Below are 20136 nucleotides of genomic sequence, written 5' to 3'. Positions count from 1 at the left end.
GGAGGTGCGTGAGCGCTGCCCCCGCCCCCCGCGGAGCTGTCCGCGCCGGCGGTGCTGATCCGCGCTGCCGCCCCGCCCGCGCCGCCCCGCAGCCCCCGGCAGCCGCATGGCAGCGGGGCGCTCGGCTGGCGGCCGCGCCGGGAGCGCCGGGGGCTGGGCCGGGGGCTGGGCCGGGGGCAGGGCCGGCGCGCCGTGCCGAGGTGAGGGGGGGCGGCCGGGGGGGCGGGCACCGGCGCGGGGCGGGGGGCAGCGGCCCGGGGGCGGGGGGGCTCACCTGCGGGCGGGGAGGCGGCGCGCTGGCAGCTGCCGCGGGGAGCGAGGGGCAGGAGCCGTGCCCCCGGCTCGCTCCCACCCCGGCGCCCTCCTCCTCCTCGCCCCCGCTCCAGCCTCCCGCTCCACGCTTCTCCCGCTCCGCACTCTCCGGCTCCGCGCCTCTCCCTCTCGGCGCTCCCCGGCTCCGCGCCCTCCGCTCGCCTTCCCTCCCGCGTCCCCACCCGGCGGCCGCGCAGCCCGCTCCAGCCCCGGGCTCCCGGCGACAGATCAGTACGGTACCGCGCTGCGGGGGACGCGAGGCAATGGCGAGGCAGCCGAGCTCCTCTGTGTCATGTACGTATCGGTCTGACTTTATGGAAGTCACCAACTACGGCTGCGGCACGTCGGGCATCGCCGGGAGCTGCCCGGCAGAGCAGGGCACGGGCTGCTTCGCCCTGGTCTGGGCTTAGAGTTATTCACTTCACGAGGATTCTCCGGCAAAGAGCTCAGTCGGGAGGGCTGCCGGGGCTCTGGGCGTGCGGAGTCCCAACTTCTGCCCGCGGATGGAAGAGGGATGCTGAGGCGGTGGGGAGACAGGACTGGTAAGAGCTGCCAAGGAGCAGGGCAAGCGAGAGCAGCAGGACGAGGGGGAAAGGGGACAGGTGGTAGGAAGGAAAAAGGGGAGAAGGAGAGAGGGCAAGACTGGCTTACGTCTGAATTATTTATTTTTAGTCTAGAATGTAGCCTCCTGCCCTGGCTAAGGTGTTGGCTGTAGGTTTGTGGTGCTGGAGGAAGAGCTCATTTTCTTGCCCAAAGGAGACCTCTCCTGCGTGGTCCCCGCCTGCCCAAGAGCCAGGGATGCAGAGGATGCTCCAGGAGGGATCAGTGGAGTTCATCCCACACTTCCCCCCCCCCTTCTTCCCCCCCTTGCCACTGCCGGCACATTAGCATGCAGGGTAGGCTCTGGTCTGTATTTAATGACTCCATTTGCCGGTGTCTCTGGTAGCTCACCCCGCCTTCCCTCAGCCTTGCTTCGCCGCCTGCCTCCCCAGACCACTGCTCCATCTCCCTGCTGCATCCCCACCAGCCAGCTCTCCGGGACCCGGGGGCCACCGCCAGCTGCCTTGGGCAGCCAGAGCAGAGCTCGGAGCGGCGCTGGAAGGGGAGGGAGCAAAAGGAAGCAAGCTCAGGCGAGAGAGGCAGGGAGACTCCGTCTCGGCGGTAATGAGGGAGAAGCTGTTTAGTCATCTCTCTATATATACTTTCACAATGATGATCACATTTACTGATTGCCTCTGACTGCATTCAGAGAGGGAGTCAAGAGGCAGGCAGCACAGTTCACCTTTTATCCTGAGGAGTGACTGCTCCCCCTTCCTTCCAGTTCCTCAAATCCAGCCCTACTTTTGGGCACTGAGAGCATCTTTCCTTGCCAGGTAAGGCATCGCTGCGAGCCGGCAAGATGGGGCTCTCTGGGCTGACTGGGAGGGAGGGGAGAAGTTTGCACGCGTTTATCCTAAGCCTGTTGCTTTTGCTCCTAAATCTCTCCAACGGACTAAGGGAGTGAACGTTTTGCAGAAAGTTTTATTTTCTGATGTGATTGTGAAGGGAAAGGAGTATGTGACTGATGGAGGATATCAAAGCTTTGACTGACATAGTTTGCTTTAAAGCAAATATATCTTTGCTGTCTGAGCCTGACCCAACAAGGACAGGGAAGGAGAGAACAGATGATTTCAAGGCTCTTCACTCCCATTAGCAGCGTCTCCTCAAGAAAGTCACAGTATGTTTATCAGTTTATTTTAAAACATACCTGCCTGCTTCTGGAAAGGGAAACACTATGAGATTTTGGGTTTGTTTCTGCTTTCGTGAGACTACAAAGAGACATTTACTAAGTATGGTAATGCCAGTGGAAGCTAATGTGGTAAGAATCCATACTTCATTCCTTGACCCTTTAGGTGAATAGACATAACTGTGTTCTCTAAAGTTTTCCTCCAGAGCTTTACTGCCCTGGCCGTGCCTGTCAGGGTTTTTTTTTGAAACCGGGATGAAGCCCCGGTGCCCAGAAAGCGGCCGCGGCACAGACAACCCGCGGAGCCAGTGGTGGTCAGGAGGGTCCAAGCTCCTGGAAGGGGGCCGGGGGTGCACACCTCAGGCTCTTCTATCAAATCTGCTCACACCATTTCACTGGCCTCATAACCACCTAAAGAAAACAAAATTCTTTTCTCTATAGATGCTGACTTTTCTGACTCAGGAGGGGGCAAATTATTTTATTTTGTGTACCAGGTTTTCTAAATGTCATCAGCAGGGTACCGATCTGTTCTTAACTAGTTCCTTTCAAATTACAGGCAGAAATTAGGGTAATTGAAATTAGAAATGTGTGTATGGCTAAATATTATGCTTGTTAGTATTAAAGCGTGTCTGTTTGCTATGTGAGCTGAAGAGACTGTTGACTGTACAGTATATTTTGAGCCCAGCCAATTGCTTTCCAGCCTAAAAAGACTGGTTATCAGTTACCAAAAGTCAGGCATGCAGAAAAGGAGGATTCTTTCCACATTCTGTAGATAAAATAGTTACTTCATAATATTTTTTTACTCAGCTTAGTTTGTGCAGCTCTGACTAAAAATTCAGTCCTCTCTCTCCCTTAATTTTCTGTCTCTTACTTTGGGGGGGGTGTGTGTGTGGAGTTCCAAGGACTCAAGGACAAGAAAAAGCAGTACCTCTGCAATAGGGGAGGTCATCACTCTTCTCCCTCTCAGTCCTTCAGACAATTTATAGCTAGAAAAGACTCTCTTTTTGTGTATTTTGAGGATCAAATGGGATGGATTTAACGCAACTTTGAAAATTAAGCTGAGTGCACTACGTTTTCTTACCCACCTGCATCTCTTGGTCACAGAGAAATGGGAACTAAACTTCCACAGAAGAATAGCCCCCTCCCTCTTCTCTGTTTTAACCTCCTGTCCATTTCACAGCTGAGATATTTATAGCTTCCCCACATATACTGCCAGCATGGAAGGACCCATTTTATCTTTAAAAATCGATTTAAAAATGTGTAAGTCACTTACGAGTTACCAGTGCTTTAATAGAACAATTATATGTGAAGTATTTATAGTGCCTCAGCAGCTAATGTAGGTAACCTGGAATTTACAACCAAAGTTATAAAAGTACAGAAGAGATTTCTAACAAGATTCCCCTGAGAAATCAGGGGAGATGAGGATCCAGTGTGCTGTAACTGGTCAGGTCACTGTACGTCGCCTATCAGTCCTGGTAGAATGACTGTGGTGGTGTTGCTAATTGAAATTAAAAAGCAGAGAAGACAGTTTACCAGCAGGGAAAACAGGAACAGGATGCATTATCTTGGTCTCTTGGTTATTTGCCTGTATATATTTGGTGATTAATGAATGAAATGGTTCTCATTTCGCTGCCTCCTGTTTTGCGGTCCTGTTCTTAACACAGTGCTTCACAGAAGCTGCAAGATCCACCACTGCTGGTGTAAGAAATGGGCAGCTCTGCTGCCTGAGCCCACCAAGCCCCTGAGGTGGCCCTCCAGCTGGACCAGGGCATATTCTCAAAGACGTGCCGAGAAAAGTTTGCACTGCCGCGCTCTGCCTCTTCCCTGCACAGACGAAAGAGCCTGCTCTCCAGAGCTGTCAGTCTGGCACTATTAACGCAATAAATTCCCTCTTTAGGGGGAGAGAAAAAAATAGTGCATAGTAATATTGAACAATTCTTTATAGGAAAATATCATGGGATGTTTGTTCCAGTGCCATGTATATAAGCAAAGTGTCTCCTTGGGATAAGCTTCACTATGGATTATTACATGTTTCGTAATTACAAAACCTCTTCCAGCAGCAGTAAGATGCTTGCACGAGGGATTTCAATTGTCCTTTAGATAGTAAAATTGCATAGAAAGATACTCAACATCAAGGTGATGAATGTTAATGTGCCCTGAAGAGGAAGAGCATTTGTGAGCAGTTTAGTCATTTTCACCACAGATTGATTCCATCATTTTTTATTCAGTATTTTGATGGCCTGTTGAAATCAATAATGCTGCAGCCTTACTGGCTGGAATGGCAGCTTTCATATAATTAAAAAACTTCAGAGTAAAACTACCTAGAAGGATACCATGTAGAGGATATAATGAAGCTTTGAGGGCCTGAGTCAGTGGAATTGATGGAATTTCCATTGATAAATCGACTATTTGATAGGGCCCCTAAGGGATCTTCTATGATAATGGCACCCTTCTCTGGATAATTTTATGGTAGAGATAGAAAAGCATTAGGGAAGTGAAAGTAAATCCAAGTTAAAACAAAAGTTAAGTATTGTAAGAACTCCGAGCAAAGATCAGAAAGAAAAAGAAAATTGATGGCTAGATCAGAACTGCAATAACTAACTTCAAGAGAATGTTGGCTTCCAGCAGCTGAGAAGCTGGACAGCTTCGGATATTTCTCATCTAAAAATCAAGAGTGCGGTGAACATATTTCATTTCAGCCGAGCAGCCCTTCAGTTCTTCAGCTGAAGGACTTCTGCCTCTGTTAGCCAGGAAATAAGCAAGGTACCTTCCTGCTGGAAGAAAGCTGTCCGACTTCAGAGGCTTCCCTCATTCTGATGCTCCTGGTACTCAGTTGGAAGCTTAATCCGTCAGCTTTCACACCTGGGACCCCAGCTTACTGTGGCTCAGGTATTCTCAGCAATGTTTCCCTGAAAGTCAGAATTTTCCTCTGGTCCAGTGGAGGGATGCAATACTTCACAAAAGTCAAACCCACCTCTAAAGGAAGCTGCTGCTGAGGCCAGGTCTTTAATTAAAGGTCGGAGAAAACTAGTGAAAACCAGAGATTTTCTGTTTCTTTTAGCTGAATATGTTCTTTGTGCAAGATTTGTTACATATTGAACTTCCTTAAGACTGGAAACGCAGCTCAGTCCAGCCGTGGCTTCTCACAGCAGTTTCACCGGGTGAACTGCAGGCTGATTTCACTGGAGTTCCCAGCTCCTTCTTGACAGCTGTAGTTAAACTGATGAGCACGAGGCTTACACCTGCGGAATTATGGATTAGTCTTGTTTGTAAGGAAGCAAATATAAATTAGTGTGTTTATGCTACTTTTAAAATGCTTTTAATGAGGAATCATTTGCTATTCAAAATTTCAATCTATAATAATGCCATAACCCCGCTGAGCTGATTATCACGTGCCTTATTTAATATCATTCTTCAAGCGGGAGGTGAGGGCAAGCCACTTGTTTCAGATTTCTGTGTACGTACTGGTATCTGACTGTTTACACGATGGGGCAAGACACCCCGCTTGACTGTGTGTTGTGTTTTTATTTTGTTCTGCATTTTAGATGGAACTGATCTGACTTCCAACAGGTCTCGGGAGCAGCCTAACCATCTTCTCCAGTAACAAGGCCTGGGGTCATCATGGCAGCAGGAGTAGCAGCATGGTTGCCCTTTGCCAGGGCAGCCGCCATAGGATGGATGCCAGTGGCCAACTGTCCCATGCCGCTGGCTCCAACGGAGAAAAACAAGAGACAGGATGAGCTGATCATCCTCAATGTGAGTGGCAGGCGCTTCCAGACCTGGAGGACTACACTGGAGAGATACCCGGACACTCTCCTGGGCAGCACCGAGAAGGAGTTCTTCTTCAACGAAGACACTAAGGAGTACTTCTTTGACCGGGACCCTGAGGTCTTTAGGTGCATCTTAAATTTTTATAGAACTGGCAAGCTGCACTATCCCAGGTATGAGTGCATCTCTGCCTATGATGAAGAGCTTGCCTTCTATGGGATCCTCCCTGAAATCATTGGGGACTGCTGCTATGAAGAGTACAAAGACAGAAAACGGGAAAACGCGGAGCGGCTGATGGATGACAACGACTCAGAAAACAACCAAGAAGGGTCCATGCCATCCCTGAGCTTCCGGCAGACCATGTGGCGAGCCTTCGAGAACCCCCACACCAGCACCTTAGCCTTAGTCTTTTACTATGTCACCGGTTTCTTTATTGCTGTCTCTGTGATCACTAACGTTGTGGAAACTGTCCCTTGTGGCACAGTGCCAGGAAACAAGGAGCTTCCATGTGGGGAAAGATACGCTGTGGCTTTCTTTTGCTTGGACACAGCTTGTGTGATGATTTTCACAGTTGAGTATCTGTTGAGACTCTTTGCGGCCCCAAGTCGCTACAGATTCATTAGAAGTGTGATGAGCATCATTGACGTGGTGGCCATCATGCCATACTACATTGGCTTGGTGATGACCAACAATGAGGATGTCAGTGGAGCCTTTGTGACACTAAGGGTTTTTAGGGTTTTCAGGATTTTCAAGTTCTCTCGCCATTCCCAAGGCTTAAGAATCTTGGGCTACACTTTGAAGAGCTGTGCCTCCGAGCTTGGCTTTCTCCTCTTTTCCCTCACTATGGCAATCATCATCTTTGCAACTGTGATGTTTTATGCAGAGAAAGGGTCCTCGGCAAGCAAATTCACCAGTATTCCTGCTTCCTTTTGGTACACTATTGTAACCATGACAACACTGGGGTGAGTATTACTTTTTCTTTTACTGAGCAGCAGGCAAGCATGTACTAGGAGCTTGACTTCAGTTTCTCCTAAGAATTTTCCTGGGTGCATGTTTGGAAAGGGGCTGGAATTGTTAAGGGCTTGATTGTTCTTTGTCTTACAACGTCTGCAATTTATGCTTATGTGAAGTTGTATAAAACGGAAAAAGCACTTACACCCACTTGACAAATGCTTCACGCAACAGTAAATGAGTGCAGGAGGAGCAAGGCTGTGGAGTGGCAGGTCCTGGTTCGCACGCCTTCGGCAGGAGCGAGAAGTTAACGTGAGCGCAGGGGAGCTGGCAGTTAGAGCTTACGTCTTTTTCAGACACGCGTTCGAGCCATAGATTTTACACAAAGTTGCTGATGTATATGTTGTCTCTCTTTGCGATGTCGGTCACTGTTTCTTCATTTGACATGCCGGGAACTATAGATTTGCTGAATTCAAATGGATATTGTGAAAATAGTTGGTGATCTCCAGGACATGAACTGTTTTTTACTTAATTGAGCAGGATACAGGCCTCTTGTCTGTGTTTAGTTGCAAGTTTAAAAAATAATACGAGTGTGCTGTTGCAGTAGAATTTCAAACATTCCCACGCAGAGGTACAAAGACAATGATATCAAAGCAAGGGGAATATAGCCTAGAGGGTGCTTTTTTCCCTTATATTTCATTTCTGTCTTACAGATGTTTCTACTGAGATTATAGATTTGAGCTTCTGTTGCTCTGAACTAAAACCTTTGTAAGCAGAATGACCAAGCCCTCACCCTGGCGGGGTTATGTAAAAGACAGTGGGGATCACAGGCTGCTGCTTCAGGCACTCACCAAGTTCTGACCGCATGCAATCTCTCACACATCAGAACAACATACCAAGTTTATAGTTACTTTGCAAAGTGTTTTCCCACTGGAAAGTTCACACAGTTTAATATTCAGGTGTAGACAATTCTCAATATGGTGACCACTTTTTCTCTAAACTGCTTTTGATTTTAAACACTTCTCTGTGCCTATTATACATGAACAGGCTCACAGTAGCACTTTTAAATTATTAAAATCATAATTCAGCTGTCAGAAAGGTGCAGAATCTGCGCATATGACAACTGCAAGTCTGAATTTCTTCGTTAACTGAAAATGTAGAACATGTTTGTCATAGTCACCAAAAGATCTCTTTTTCCTCCTTTTTAACATCTAAGCAAAGTTTGCAAGTTCACACGGCAAAACTAAGGTCCTTACCGTGGAAAAGAAGTCCGTGCTTGCTTAGAAACCGAAGCAGGGCTTTGGATCCCAGCACTCCCCTACCCTGCAGTTCAGCTTTCCATACTCTGACTGGTCCATACTGGTCAGTTCCCACCCTCCTGTCCCCACCACTGTATCTGAGCAGCTTCAGAGGGACACCTGTCTCGGGTGGCTCGTTTGTGCATCCTCCCCACAGCGGGGAAAAGCATGAAAACACAGTCCTGTTTTCTGGTCTCTGTTTAATAACGTTCACACCTATCTTTCCATCTACAGCACTTGTGTGCAGTCACACGTATGTTGTTACGTCTTTGCGACAGGAGAGTTGGGGTCAGTGTTGGCTGGGAACAAACCCTGTCAGGAATTACATGCGGAATGGGCTCTAGTGCGGTTGAGTCTCTGTTCCCATCAGCGCAGTGACTGGGTTGTGTTTTCTTTCCCTTCCTTTCTGAACGCATGGATAGACAAACCAGAGTGTTCCTGAGGACTTTAAAGTGTTCTCAATCTGTTGTAATCAAAGAAATTATAGATGAAGGAGTGCTTTAAATGAGTTGATAGGAATTTAAACACGGCTTTGTAAGAGTCCACTGGAAAAGGACCTATAAAATGCTGTCAAAGCCTTAAAGCTTAAACTTCTGGTATTACTGATTTGGGATTTTTGTTGCAGAATTTTAATTAAAAGAGGTGTCTCTAGCAAACAGTCTATCAGGTAATGTTAGTGTCATTACCACAGATGTACAAGAAACCCAGAAAGCTCGGTAACAGCAGACCCCGAAGAGCCCCTGTGCTCTCTGACAACACCCGTCTGCCCATGACCCCACTTAGCGGGTCCCCAGCGCTCCCTTATCCTTATCCAAGCACCCAAAGCCGAACACTCTCCTCTGGCTTGCCCAGACCCGGTGCTAGAATGAGAAGCTGCTACCATGAGCCATAACCCCCTAACTCCTGCCAGACCAGCTGCACAGAGCCCCGGCCGGCCCCCCTCGGAGAGGCACTCTTTGGAGGTGGCGAGGATGGTGGTGGGGTCCCAGCGGAGCAGGCCAGGGCCAGAGGTGCCAGCAGGGCCAGCACCAGCCCTGGGCTCATGTGAACACCTCTCACCCACGGCTTGGCATCAAGGCCTCGAAATCCATAACCCCTAGAAATAAAGCTTTTAGCCTCAGGTCATTCCCACCTTCCTGACTCCCACCATGTGGTGTGGGTTAACATCTGCCCCCCTGCATTTCCCCCTAAATCCTTCCTGTTTTGACAGACTGGCATTTTCATGCAATATTTCATATACATCTCTCTTCAGAAGTCATTTCAGTACATTTGGAAGGATCTTGTTACTAATGAGAGTACTAGCAATTCCTATGGCACATGCTGCCAAAAATGCAGCCAGCGTCTCTAACGTGCTTCTTAATACATCAGACTTCGCCGAGTTAGTGGTTGCCGGTTGGCTGCTTTCAGCAACGCTCCGAGCTTTTATGAATATCTTAAATATTCTCTGACATTTGCCTTTAAAAGTTCAGCCAGAAATTCTAAAGCACGATAGTTTTTAACTCAGCTCTATACACACACGTATGTATTTTTTGTTTTGAACACTGAAACATTTAACACCTGGTAAGTGAACATTTCCCTGACACTGGAATTCTACCATGGCTTGTGACAAAGTGCCTTATAAAAGTGATTTGGAGCATGCAGGATAACTTTTCCCATGTTATTAGGACATGAAAAAAATTAGCTCCATTTCTACAAAAAGGGAAAGTTTACTTGCAACAAACACACAAGGCTAGCATTAGGAAAGCATTAATTCTCCCACTGTACTCTACATCAGCTGCTGTTATTCCAGATTCCCAAGTATCTTTAGGCTTGCAATTGAATTTCCAGATTGACCCATAATTGAAAAGCAATAAAAATGCATTTCTTCTTGAAGGTGAAGCACTGCATAAAATAGAGTAAGTGCTGCTTTTGGTGGGGCTTCTATGCAAATCAGTTTCGAGAAATCCAGGACAGCTTGCAAGCTCCTTAGGTAGTTAACAACCCAAGGAGATAGGTACAACGGTTTTTCTGGAATGGGAAACAAAGCAAAGGAATTAAATTATACTGACCCTGCATCTCTGATCCCTCTGTTGTGCTCATCAGCCCTGGTTTAGCAGAGGCTTTTTTTAATTTAACACAATTTAAATTTTGCTCAGGAGGTTTTATAATGAAAGTATTATTCTTGGGTGCATCTTAAATCAATCTGGATTACTGAAACAACTATTCAAAATTAATTCAAAATCAGCTATCCAATTCATGCAGAAACATTCTTCTCAAGAGGACAACAGCTACCCATCCTCTCTGTTGCCCCTGTCTAACACACCAACACAATAAATCCTAGCTTTGCCAGCTCCTTTCCTTTGTTCTGCAGGAGGTTTTGGCCCCCAGGACCCTCCATCGCAGTAACACAAGCGCTGCTGAAAGCGGCGGAGGAACACAGTGCTGGCTTCCATCCTTAGCATTCATGTCCCTGCCTTTGTTTTTAGCTAACTTGATACGCAACAGCCACCGGTTTTACATCTATATAGAGACAGTTTAATTACCATAAATTTTGTTACGCTGTTGCCAGCACGTTGGTTTTATTCACTCTTTAATAGCATTGGGTTGCAGATGGGGCAGCCTCGCGTTTTGCTGCCCATCAGTATGTCACAAACACGGCTGCGGTGTGAGACCTCTCTCATGCTACTAAACCCAACACCGCTTTTGCCCAGAGCACATATCTTTCTAAGCTTTTTATAGCTGTTTTCATTTCACCCGACAACAGCAGTATGTTTCAGCCTCTGGGGCAGTGTGTGACCTGCAGTGCAGACTGGAAATTGTAGTTGTGAGAAGCAAAGTGTCACATCTACCTGCACCACCCTGGGGCACGGAGGGGCTCCCAGGGGCCCTGCAGAGCATCGCGTCCAGGCTCCCCGCCATGCCCCGGGCTGGTGCCAGAGCAGAACGCTGACACCTGCAGCTGGCGGTGCCAGCATCCCCCATCCCCATCACAGCAGGCAGCAGACTGGAGGGTGAACAACCTGCAGTATGTCCTGGAGGGAATCGTCATGAGAGCTTTGGGTCATGTGTGTCCAGAAACCAGCAGTACCGCGGACCAAGGGACAGAGGTTGTTGACGGGTTTTGTTCTGATTTGAGCTGAGGGACATGCCGTGTGATTTTCTGTTGCCTAACGAAGGCTGAGCTCCCACAGATCAATGCCCGCGGGGTGGTCCTAGGAGCAGGGTGGTCCTAGGAGAATCTGTCCTCTGTCTGACTCGCTCCCTTACAATTTGCAAGAACATAATGGTTTCGGGAACGCTATCTCTCTTTCAGACTTGGCTGCGCTGGTCAATGAGTTTGAAAGATATACATCAGTGCACTTGGACAACAGTCCTCTCTGTATCATTCATTTAAGGAACGAGGTTAACGCCAGGGAGTCAACAAAACAGATGTGCTGGCCTAGTTATGTCAACCACCTGATCTGGAGGAAGATCTGAAATTTCTTACGGGTTTGATTAGTTGAGTGCTTAGATGGCTGCGATTTGGGGGTAGGGGTCTATTTTGGTTTGGCTCGGTTGAAGCTGGTACCCTGTGCTTCTGCAAAATGTGGGTCAGAGTGAGCGCAGGAGAACTGGCACCTGAGCAACCCCTCTGAAAGAAACATCATTCTTTGTTTTGCTTATTTCTCAGGCTTTATTTTTATTAGTATTCAATCATGGGCGAGAAAGGGTATGAAATGTAAGCAGTGAAATAGCATGTGAAAATACTTGCTGCCAAACTGCTGACAGCTGGACTAGCATGAACTTATTGAATAGTGACCACGTTTCTTGCAAGCACTGCCAGCTACCGTGCAAACAGAGATCTCTCTGCAGCTATTTCTCCAGTACAAAGTACTGAAACCACTCAAGCTGATAGTAACCTTCATTCACCCTCCTTCATGCAAACTAAGAGGAGCTTGCAAAGTAAGGAAAATAATAAATCATCTCTGGAGCGCTGCCATTCCCGGCTTCTCCGGAAAGATTGCTGTTTGGCCCAGCAATCATACTGTGCGTGTCAGTACTTCAGTAACTGCTGTTAAACTGAATCAGAGAAATTGCTTTAATAGAAACACTACTTTGCATATTTAACATCATCGATGGAAAGAGGGATGAGATGTGGGATATCTCCTTTGTAAAGCAAGGCGCTAAAATTTCCTCACTCTCACTGTTTCCCACACAGTCAACAATTCTTATACCCACAGGCCAAAGAACGGCTTAAATGTAATATACAGAAAGTCCGATCAAACAATGAACTGAGGGAGCCACACAAAGAAGCCATTTTCTTGAGCTTTCACCCTCTTGACTCCAGCTTCATCCTATACAAATGCGTATCAATTTTCTTCTCCTAATGGGTTTACAGATATTGTGCGTCTTTGTATCAGGAACTACAGATGCAACCTCTTCTCTTCACTGTCTTGATGTAAATCTCAGGGAAGCATCTCATTTTAGAGCTATTTGTATTCAACCAGAACTCCAGAAATATTATACCTTTATTTATTTTCAGAGCAAGCAGAATTCAGTCAGTTTCTCTCTCTCTCTTAAAAAAAAAATAATTTATCTGTCCTCATGCTTTTTTTGGCTTTGAACATTTATACCGATTGCACATATGTACAAACACACCATTTTTAATGTGCAAGACAAAATAACTTTCCTTTAGGGTAAGCTCATTGTGAGAGAAGCAAATTATTTTGAATAAGGCCAAGTAATGGTACTGGCTAAAACTGTAACGCAACTGCTAAATTTACCAATGGAAGCCTTGGCAGAGACGCATCTATAGCAACTGATTTACGAATTTTTTCTAAACTACTCTTCCTTTTTTTTCCCCCCCTTTCTTACTAGCTTGTATGACAGTAAGTCCCCGAGAAATACAGATTAAAGATAACATTGTATTTTCATTGGAGATGAAGGGAAGTGATTGGCTTGCTGACTGGATCTCAGCTATTTTTAGTCTCATAAAATGGTAATTTCATAACAGCGCTGACCCAGTAAAAGTAATTAGTTTACAGAGATCAGCTGAAAATAAGGGACAGAGTAGCCACCATCAGTCCATCAGTCATAAAGCAGGGAAAGGAGAAGTGAAGTTAAAGACCCTGCAACAAATTAGCCGAAACTAATTACATCTCTTAGCTGATTACAGCCCATGCAGTGGGAATCAGTTTTCAGTGTGAATGGCGGAGCAGAGGCAGCACAGAGGGAGTTTCCGAGCGGCCGGTGCCTCCGCCGCCTCTTCCCGGGGGTTAATCCCCTGCCCAGATGGCTGCGCAGCCCCTCCGCGCCCCCAGACCCGGCTGCACTTCGCATCCCTGCCTCGGCTTCCTCGCCGGCAGGGATCTACACCGGGCACCGGAATGTGAAGTGAAACACCTGCCCCATTCAATATTAGGAAAACAACGTGAGACATTTTTATTGAAATTTCTTAAGGGATCTGTGCACTCTGGGCGGCTGAAGCCAGAACGTGGGAATACCTGCGACAAACCCCAGATTATTTCCAGGCTGTGGAAGAGTGGCCCAGGCACTGTAATGCAATCATCTCATTAATTAAAATTAAAGGAAGAAAATACAAAAAAGTCTAAAATAAACAGAGAAACTTTGTCTCAACATCAACAAAACCTCTTCCCTGCCACCCATCACACTTGCAGCTGGACTCCCGCCTGGGGTACCACGGCACCCCCAGTGCACATTGACACTGTTACCATGGAGCTCAGCACGGTTTCAGTGGAAGCAGTGCACCATTTGCATTTAACATGGGCCACGTCTTCCGTCTTCCTACCATCATGCCAGTCCATGCAGAAGTACGGAGGGACGGAGCTGCCAAAGCACGTTATCAGAGGACATAGCAGGTTTATTTATTTTTAATGCAGCACAAGCCTCAAAAATGGCAATACCCAAAGCGAGCAGCTGGGCTTTGCACTGCTCATGGAAGTGCTCTGGCAACGTGCTTGTGTGCATAACCCTGGCAGCCAGCGGAGCCACGGGCCGGCCCTGGCCGCCTCTCAAGGCTCAGCGAAAGGTGCTGGCAGCCGCAGCGACATCCCACAGCGAGCATCACAGCTCGATGGAAGTTGAAGAAGAAAAGAGCTACAATTAGGTCATTTACCCATTGCCCTCCTGCTCTTGCCCCTTCAACACCCAGCACAGCGTTTTTTTGTCAAATTCCACCGCAGCCATTGTGAATTTATTAATATTTTCCTTCGGAGCAGGCAGTCTGCCAGATGGTTTTCCTATGGACCAGGAAGACAGGCAGGGTTCAGCCCAGCTCTGCTTCTCCTGGACAGGCAACGTCTGCAGAAACAGATTGTGCCTATTTAACTATTTACCATTGCTACATTAGAGCACATTCAAGGGCTGTAATTCACCTCTTAAAGTTACAACTAAGTGTGGAAGAGTTATTTTAAAATCAATATCTAACAGAATGCCATTGTTCCAACATTAAAACCTGCTGGGAAATTACTAGGAGGCATGTGGCAAGTCAAATCACTGCCTGCCAGAGGAGGAAACAATTCATTACTCCTTTAAAAGGTGAAAGTCTTTACTGGCTTTTTGTTCTGGTTTGCCGCCTCAGAAATGATGCTGGAGCATCTGGCTCTTTCTTTCCCTCATTCTTTCATGATTTCACTCTTTTGTTCTGGCTCTGCCTTGTGGACTTTTTCTCACTTTCTGCACAGGGCCGTGAGGGGCTCTTGGTCTGGGGACGTGCGCTGCGATGGCATTGTCACCGGCTGGCGCTCCTCCTGATGGGAGAGTGGCACTCTGCCTATGAATTATCTCTCACTTATAAAAGCATCTGCAAGAACAACCAAACCAAAATGGGCAGCCACTCAAGTCATTTTCTGAGCAGGCTCTTCACCGCTCGGGTTCAGGAGAGCCACTGAGCAGATCGCCTGGGGAAGCCTGCTGCTTTAATCTTGGTGTGCCATCTGCGGCAAAATTAAAACACAGATCAGCTTTAGCTTTTTGCCTTCAGGACTTTGCAAAATTTGGCTGATGTACATCCCCAGAAAGCCCCTGAGAAGGATTGTTTGCTTCTGAAGAGAGTAGTCCCAGGGAACCAGGCGACGGGCCCCTGAAACCCAAGCTTAAACAGAGATGCAGAGGTCCCAGTGCAACGGTGCCGTGGGGTCTCCCAGGAACAAAGTCAAATAATTCAAGTTATAAGTCTTAACGCGTATGGAGGGGCAGCAGGCGCTGTTATTGCACGTGCCCCACGTACAGGTTTGCTGGATGCTCGTGCGGCAGCACGACAGAAGTAACGGCCCAGCACCCACAAACCTCGGCCAACCTCCCTGGCAGCAGGCAGGAGCAAAAGCTGCTGGGTTCACTTCCAACAGCTCCTGTTAATCAAACAACACATCCTCAACGCTGTGAAGCACCCTTAGCTTCTTATTACAGGTAATTATTTTTCACATACTTCATTCTTTCCATACACGTGACCCCTTTGCCATCTAAAAGGCACAAACTGCTGCTGTTTTTCTCATCTTGCCTGTAGATGCAGGGTTTCACATCAGATGTGAAAACAGTGGATGATAAAATCTTGAGTCACTTTCAGCCTTTAATATTCAAATGCACAGCCTTGATGACAAGATTTCACCCCACAACCAGGCAGCCTCTTTTCTTCTTCTCTGTACTAAGGAAAACACTTCTTACTATTCTTCAGTTCTGCTTATTTTCTCAGCCAGTTGCCATAATCCTCAAGCACGTGTCTATATCCTCTACATGCACTTTTGGGGTGTGATTTGGAGACAACATGTCATTAACAGAACACACTTTTACCCTACACTTGTATGACCTGGCGCACAAGGGAACCATCCTCCTTAAATATTAATTACAGTCACTATGGTAAGAACAAAAATAGCACTTTATTTTTCAATTGAAAAGATAATCAAGCCAGCTATTCCTGCAACCTAATGCTTGGCAAAAGTAAGCTATCTTCAAAAGGAAAGCTAAAATGAGAGAAAGCTGCTCTGAGCTGCTTTCTCCTAGAGTCCATCCATGTTGATGTCTTAGCTTGGATCAGGAACGCTCTTTGAAAGCAAACTCAATCATCCTGTCCTTGCTGCAGTTTGGCTCACAGTGCAGAGGTTTCAGAGCATGCAAACTGCATTCCTTCTGCATGAAATGCGACTGGAAGATGCACTCCAGGAATGCACCTCATGTGCTCTTACTGCTAATGGGTATCCAGTCCATGGACCAGACTGGGACTAGTCCAAAATTAATCCTCCCCGAGATGTGCTCAGGAGGGATATGCTTGGTCCTCTGCACCAGCTCAGCTCCTGTTGAGCCACACGACCTGCTAGTGCACATATAAACCAATTCCTTCTCTGCAATTGATTTCTGAACCCATTCTCAGTTATAATCCCGTTTTAGTGTCTTTTGAGGTTTACATAGTTTCTTGGCCTTTTGTCATCAATACTAAACTGAGAACAGCTCCAATTGCTTCTTCTTGCCTCTTCAGAGAGAAAATAGGAGTAGGCTGTTGTCGATTTAACAGACTCTGACACCTCCGTTACTCCACTGCATGAGAGGCTTTTTCTAGTAACCAGTGTCTGAAATGAGTGGAAACAGGACTTAGATTTACCCCTTTGAACATGAATCAATGAAGCATTATTGCCAACACGTACCCTTCACTGTCACACATTTCAGTTTTATTGCTGGTTCAGGAAGAATTAGAACTTTGTCTCCCACCCAGCTTTGCACCTGGGAGATATCCTTTTTATCCAGCTCACTCTCCGATTCCTGCATAATTAACCAAAATATGAAATCCCTAGCTTCTGCCGTGCATGTGCTTTAAAACTTCCTGCAAGACCACTAGATCATGTACAGATGGGCGATCACGGTCAGCTCACAGGAGGCAATCACAACTTCTACTTGGTGCCTCTTTCGTTTTCCTGCCTACTTACATCTGCCTAACCGTCTGTTCATCAATCCAGGGAGCATCCATCATGTAATAGGATGAGTCCTACTGAGTCAGACACTCTGCTTCAGTTCATGAAATGAGTTGGCATCATATTCTAGCCTTGGCACACTAAATGCAAAAGACTTCAGCCCTTTTAGATATTTTTCTGCTACAGATGAATAGCAGGCCAGATTAAATAATAGAAACATTCATTCAGCAAGACAGCTGTTGAATGAAAATATGCAAACCAGATGAAATTAGGTAAAAGTCATCTCCCTTGTTAAGGGTCAAAATGAGTAGTAAGCTGGGCTGAAGGGATACAAGATTTTGGGCTGCAGAGGACTGAGCAGGATGAATTCCACCACTAATGAGCTTAGTGAATAAGCCCATTACCTAACGAGCTCTATTGAACAAGCTTGATTTCCAGCCTAGCGAAAGCCTTCTGAACAGATAGATAAACAGCTCTATCAGTTTACACACAGACAACATATCTGTAGCTCAAGAGCGGAGTCACGGTCATTGTCACATTCTTTCCTGAAGGTGTAGATGTCAAGATGGATCAGAAAAGCAACAAACCGTAGAGGCTCTTCTCCAGTTTTGACCTTTCTTTTAAAAAATCTGATACAAACAAGGATACACACCAACAAGACTTGTTAACACACACGCATCCTAACAACTTTCCTCCAGCATTAGCGTAGGTCTGTTCCACCCTCCATGTGAGATACCACAGAGCTGGACTAGGAAACAGCCGGAGCTCCTTCCCCACCAAAATCATTCCACATTCATATGAACAAACGTTCCCGAAATGGTGCATCTCTGTGGATCTCCATCTGAAACCCCAATCTTGCTCTTGTGGCCCGGGAAGGTATGTCACACCAGATGCCGATTTAGAGGTGGGCAAATTCATTTGGGCAAATGGCCCACAGGAATCTCACACCCACGCTGTCTTGTGGAACAGTTTACTACCCCAGCAAAGTAGGAGTCTTGAAATGCCCAGTCTGTAAGGAATGGCCCATCATGTATCCACATGCTGTTTAGCACAGTTTGCAATTCTTTTGGCTTGGAAGTGAAAGGAGGAAATGACATTTCAGAGAAGGAGATTAGATCTACAGATGTTGAAAGAAAAATCCTTAAATCTTAATTTTGTCTTCTACATAGCAACGCTTGCATTCATTTTTTTTCTCTTTTTTTCTTCAATTTTCAGCAGATACTGAAGTATTGTTTAAACTATTCAGTTCCTCTAGTCGTGCCACTCTTAGACACTGCACCTTGTCCATCCTTTGTCATCATCTGAGCAGAGCTAAAAAACATTTGGAGAGGGAAAAGGAAGGAAAATGTCTGAACTCTACCGTAAAAAATATCTCCTAATTTTGGCAGGAGATAAAAATTTTTAGGAGAAAACAGGTGTTGGGTCTTTAAAAATATATGTATTTAAACCTATGCATGCATGCCCTCAAGTGTACATCACGGGGTAAATAAACATTCGCGCAGCTCACTTGTACATGTCAGTGTATAAATTCACTTGATTGCAGCATGAAAGTCTGGCACCAAATGTACTGTGAACTGCAAATGAATTGCAGCAGCTTTTATGATTCATTTTTTGTCAGAAACAAAGGAGGCGTCTGTAGCTGCCTCGTTAGCTGTGTCCAGAGGGTTCGTTTGCTGCTGCAGTACATAAAACCTGCTACTCGGCGAGGCTGTGGCTATGTGCATCCTTCCAGGACTGCTTTATTGACAGCTTTGACAGCCCCTTGCAATTTCATCTACATAAATAATTTTTGATGGTTCTGCCCACTCTGATCACAATGTGGATCGGGAGTAACTTCATTACAGTCAGTGAGTCACACCACTGAAAAACGAGTGTCACTGACAGCTAAACTGGGCTCTGTGGATTTGAATAGGTCGGGGCGTAATTTGGGAGATGTTATGCACTGCTTTTATGGGGAAGTCATTATGGCAAGAGATGCCTTCTGGTGTCAGGTCCTCCACAGAGCTGTATCTCATCTTTCATGTTTACCAGTGCTTTCCTTGGACATCCCGCGAAGAGCAGTGATTTCCAGCTCACAGTATTAGACATAGTATAGTCAAGGCACTTCAGAAAACGGTTGGACAGAATTTGCGTGCCATTAATAACTGCTTCCCTGGCAATATCAAAACAGAGTGGGCAGACAGCACATCCACTACCTATAGCATTTGACTATACAATAAATTAAATCCACCCATTAAATCATCACAGACAATCTAGAGAGAAAGGGCATTTATCTGAACGTCCGTGCGTGTTAAACACTTTATCTGCAATGTGAAATACTTATGATGAAAACTATTGGTGACTAAAAGCAAACCAGGCAAGGATTTGTAGGAAATAAGCGTGGCTAATGTGCCTTTCACTTGGAGCAGCAATTTCAGGGGACGTGCAGGCACACAGACAGATGAGCCTGCCAGCCCCAGTGGCACGCAGGCACACGGGACACCGCACAGCTCTATGGTGGGAACAGCACCTCTGCTGAACTTGCCTTACAACGTCAGAAAGCTTAACGCTAACAAATGCTGATAGTATTTGTGCAGCCCAGTAAAGGAGCGGGAGTTCTCCAGCAGCGCCAGTTGAGTGTCTCCAAGCAGAATTAGCAGAAGGTTCTCTTTACCTCCACGTGTCCCATTTAACTGATTACTCTGAGCTTGTTCTCAGCCTCACTGCTGGGCTGCACAGAAAGATCTACCGCTTGCTCTGAGGGTCAGCATCACATCTGATACAGGGTACCACAAAACATGTAGTCGAAGCAGGCGATCTCGTGTCCTGCATTTCTGGACAGTGTTTGTCCCTCATGGGCTGTCACAGTGGCTTAGCTAATGGGCTCCTGAAGGCCAGCTGTAACTGCCAAGGGATGAGGTGAAGGGGTTTTAGGCAGCCACAACCACTTCCCTCGCCCAGTCCTATCACCAGCGAAAGATATAAATGGACGTACAGCAGCATTTTTGCTTCTGTGCAAGCTCTGACTATGACTCAGGACAAAAAGCTTCATGTGAGCAAGGCAAAATGATGGTAACTTTGTGCTTCCCATAGCAACCTTTGGCAGGCGTTTGGGAAGGACCCGATTAGCATTTGTCAGTTAGCTCTATGAATCTGTACCACAATCCTCAAAGTCAAGGGAGACTTGGATTCCACCTCTGGCTGTGAAATGACAAAGATCCAA

General features: G+C 46.5%; 1 protein-coding gene across 5 annotated transcripts in view; it reads left to right on the top strand.

The window, feature by feature from the left end:
* Positions 1-288: 288 nt before the first annotated feature.
* The window catches only part of KCND3 (potassium voltage-gated channel subfamily D member 3), a 127584-nt gene continuing 107736 nt past the window's right edge, over positions 289-20136 (top strand). For 3 of the 5 annotated variants that reach the window (XM_037410435.1, XM_037410431.1, XM_037410436.1), the window contains exons 1-2: positions 289-606; positions 5584-6768. In XM_037410435.1, coding sequence (XP_037266332.1) covers positions 5660-6768 — 1109 coding nt within the window. In that variant the 5' untranslated portion in view covers positions 289-606; positions 5584-5659. Of the gene's footprint in view, positions 855-1168; positions 1686-5583; positions 6769-20136 lie in introns of those variants that run through there. The other 2 variants (XM_037410433.1, XM_037410434.1) reach the window with 2 other exon arrangements.

The sequence above is a fragment of the Falco rusticolus genome, chromosome 17 (assembly GCF_015220075.1).
Source record: "Falco rusticolus isolate bFalRus1 chromosome 17, bFalRus1.pri, whole genome shotgun sequence".
Taxonomy (NCBI): Eukaryota; Metazoa; Chordata; class Aves; order Falconiformes; family Falconidae; genus Falco; species Falco rusticolus.
This window is presented reverse-complemented; position numbering and strand designations above follow the sequence as displayed.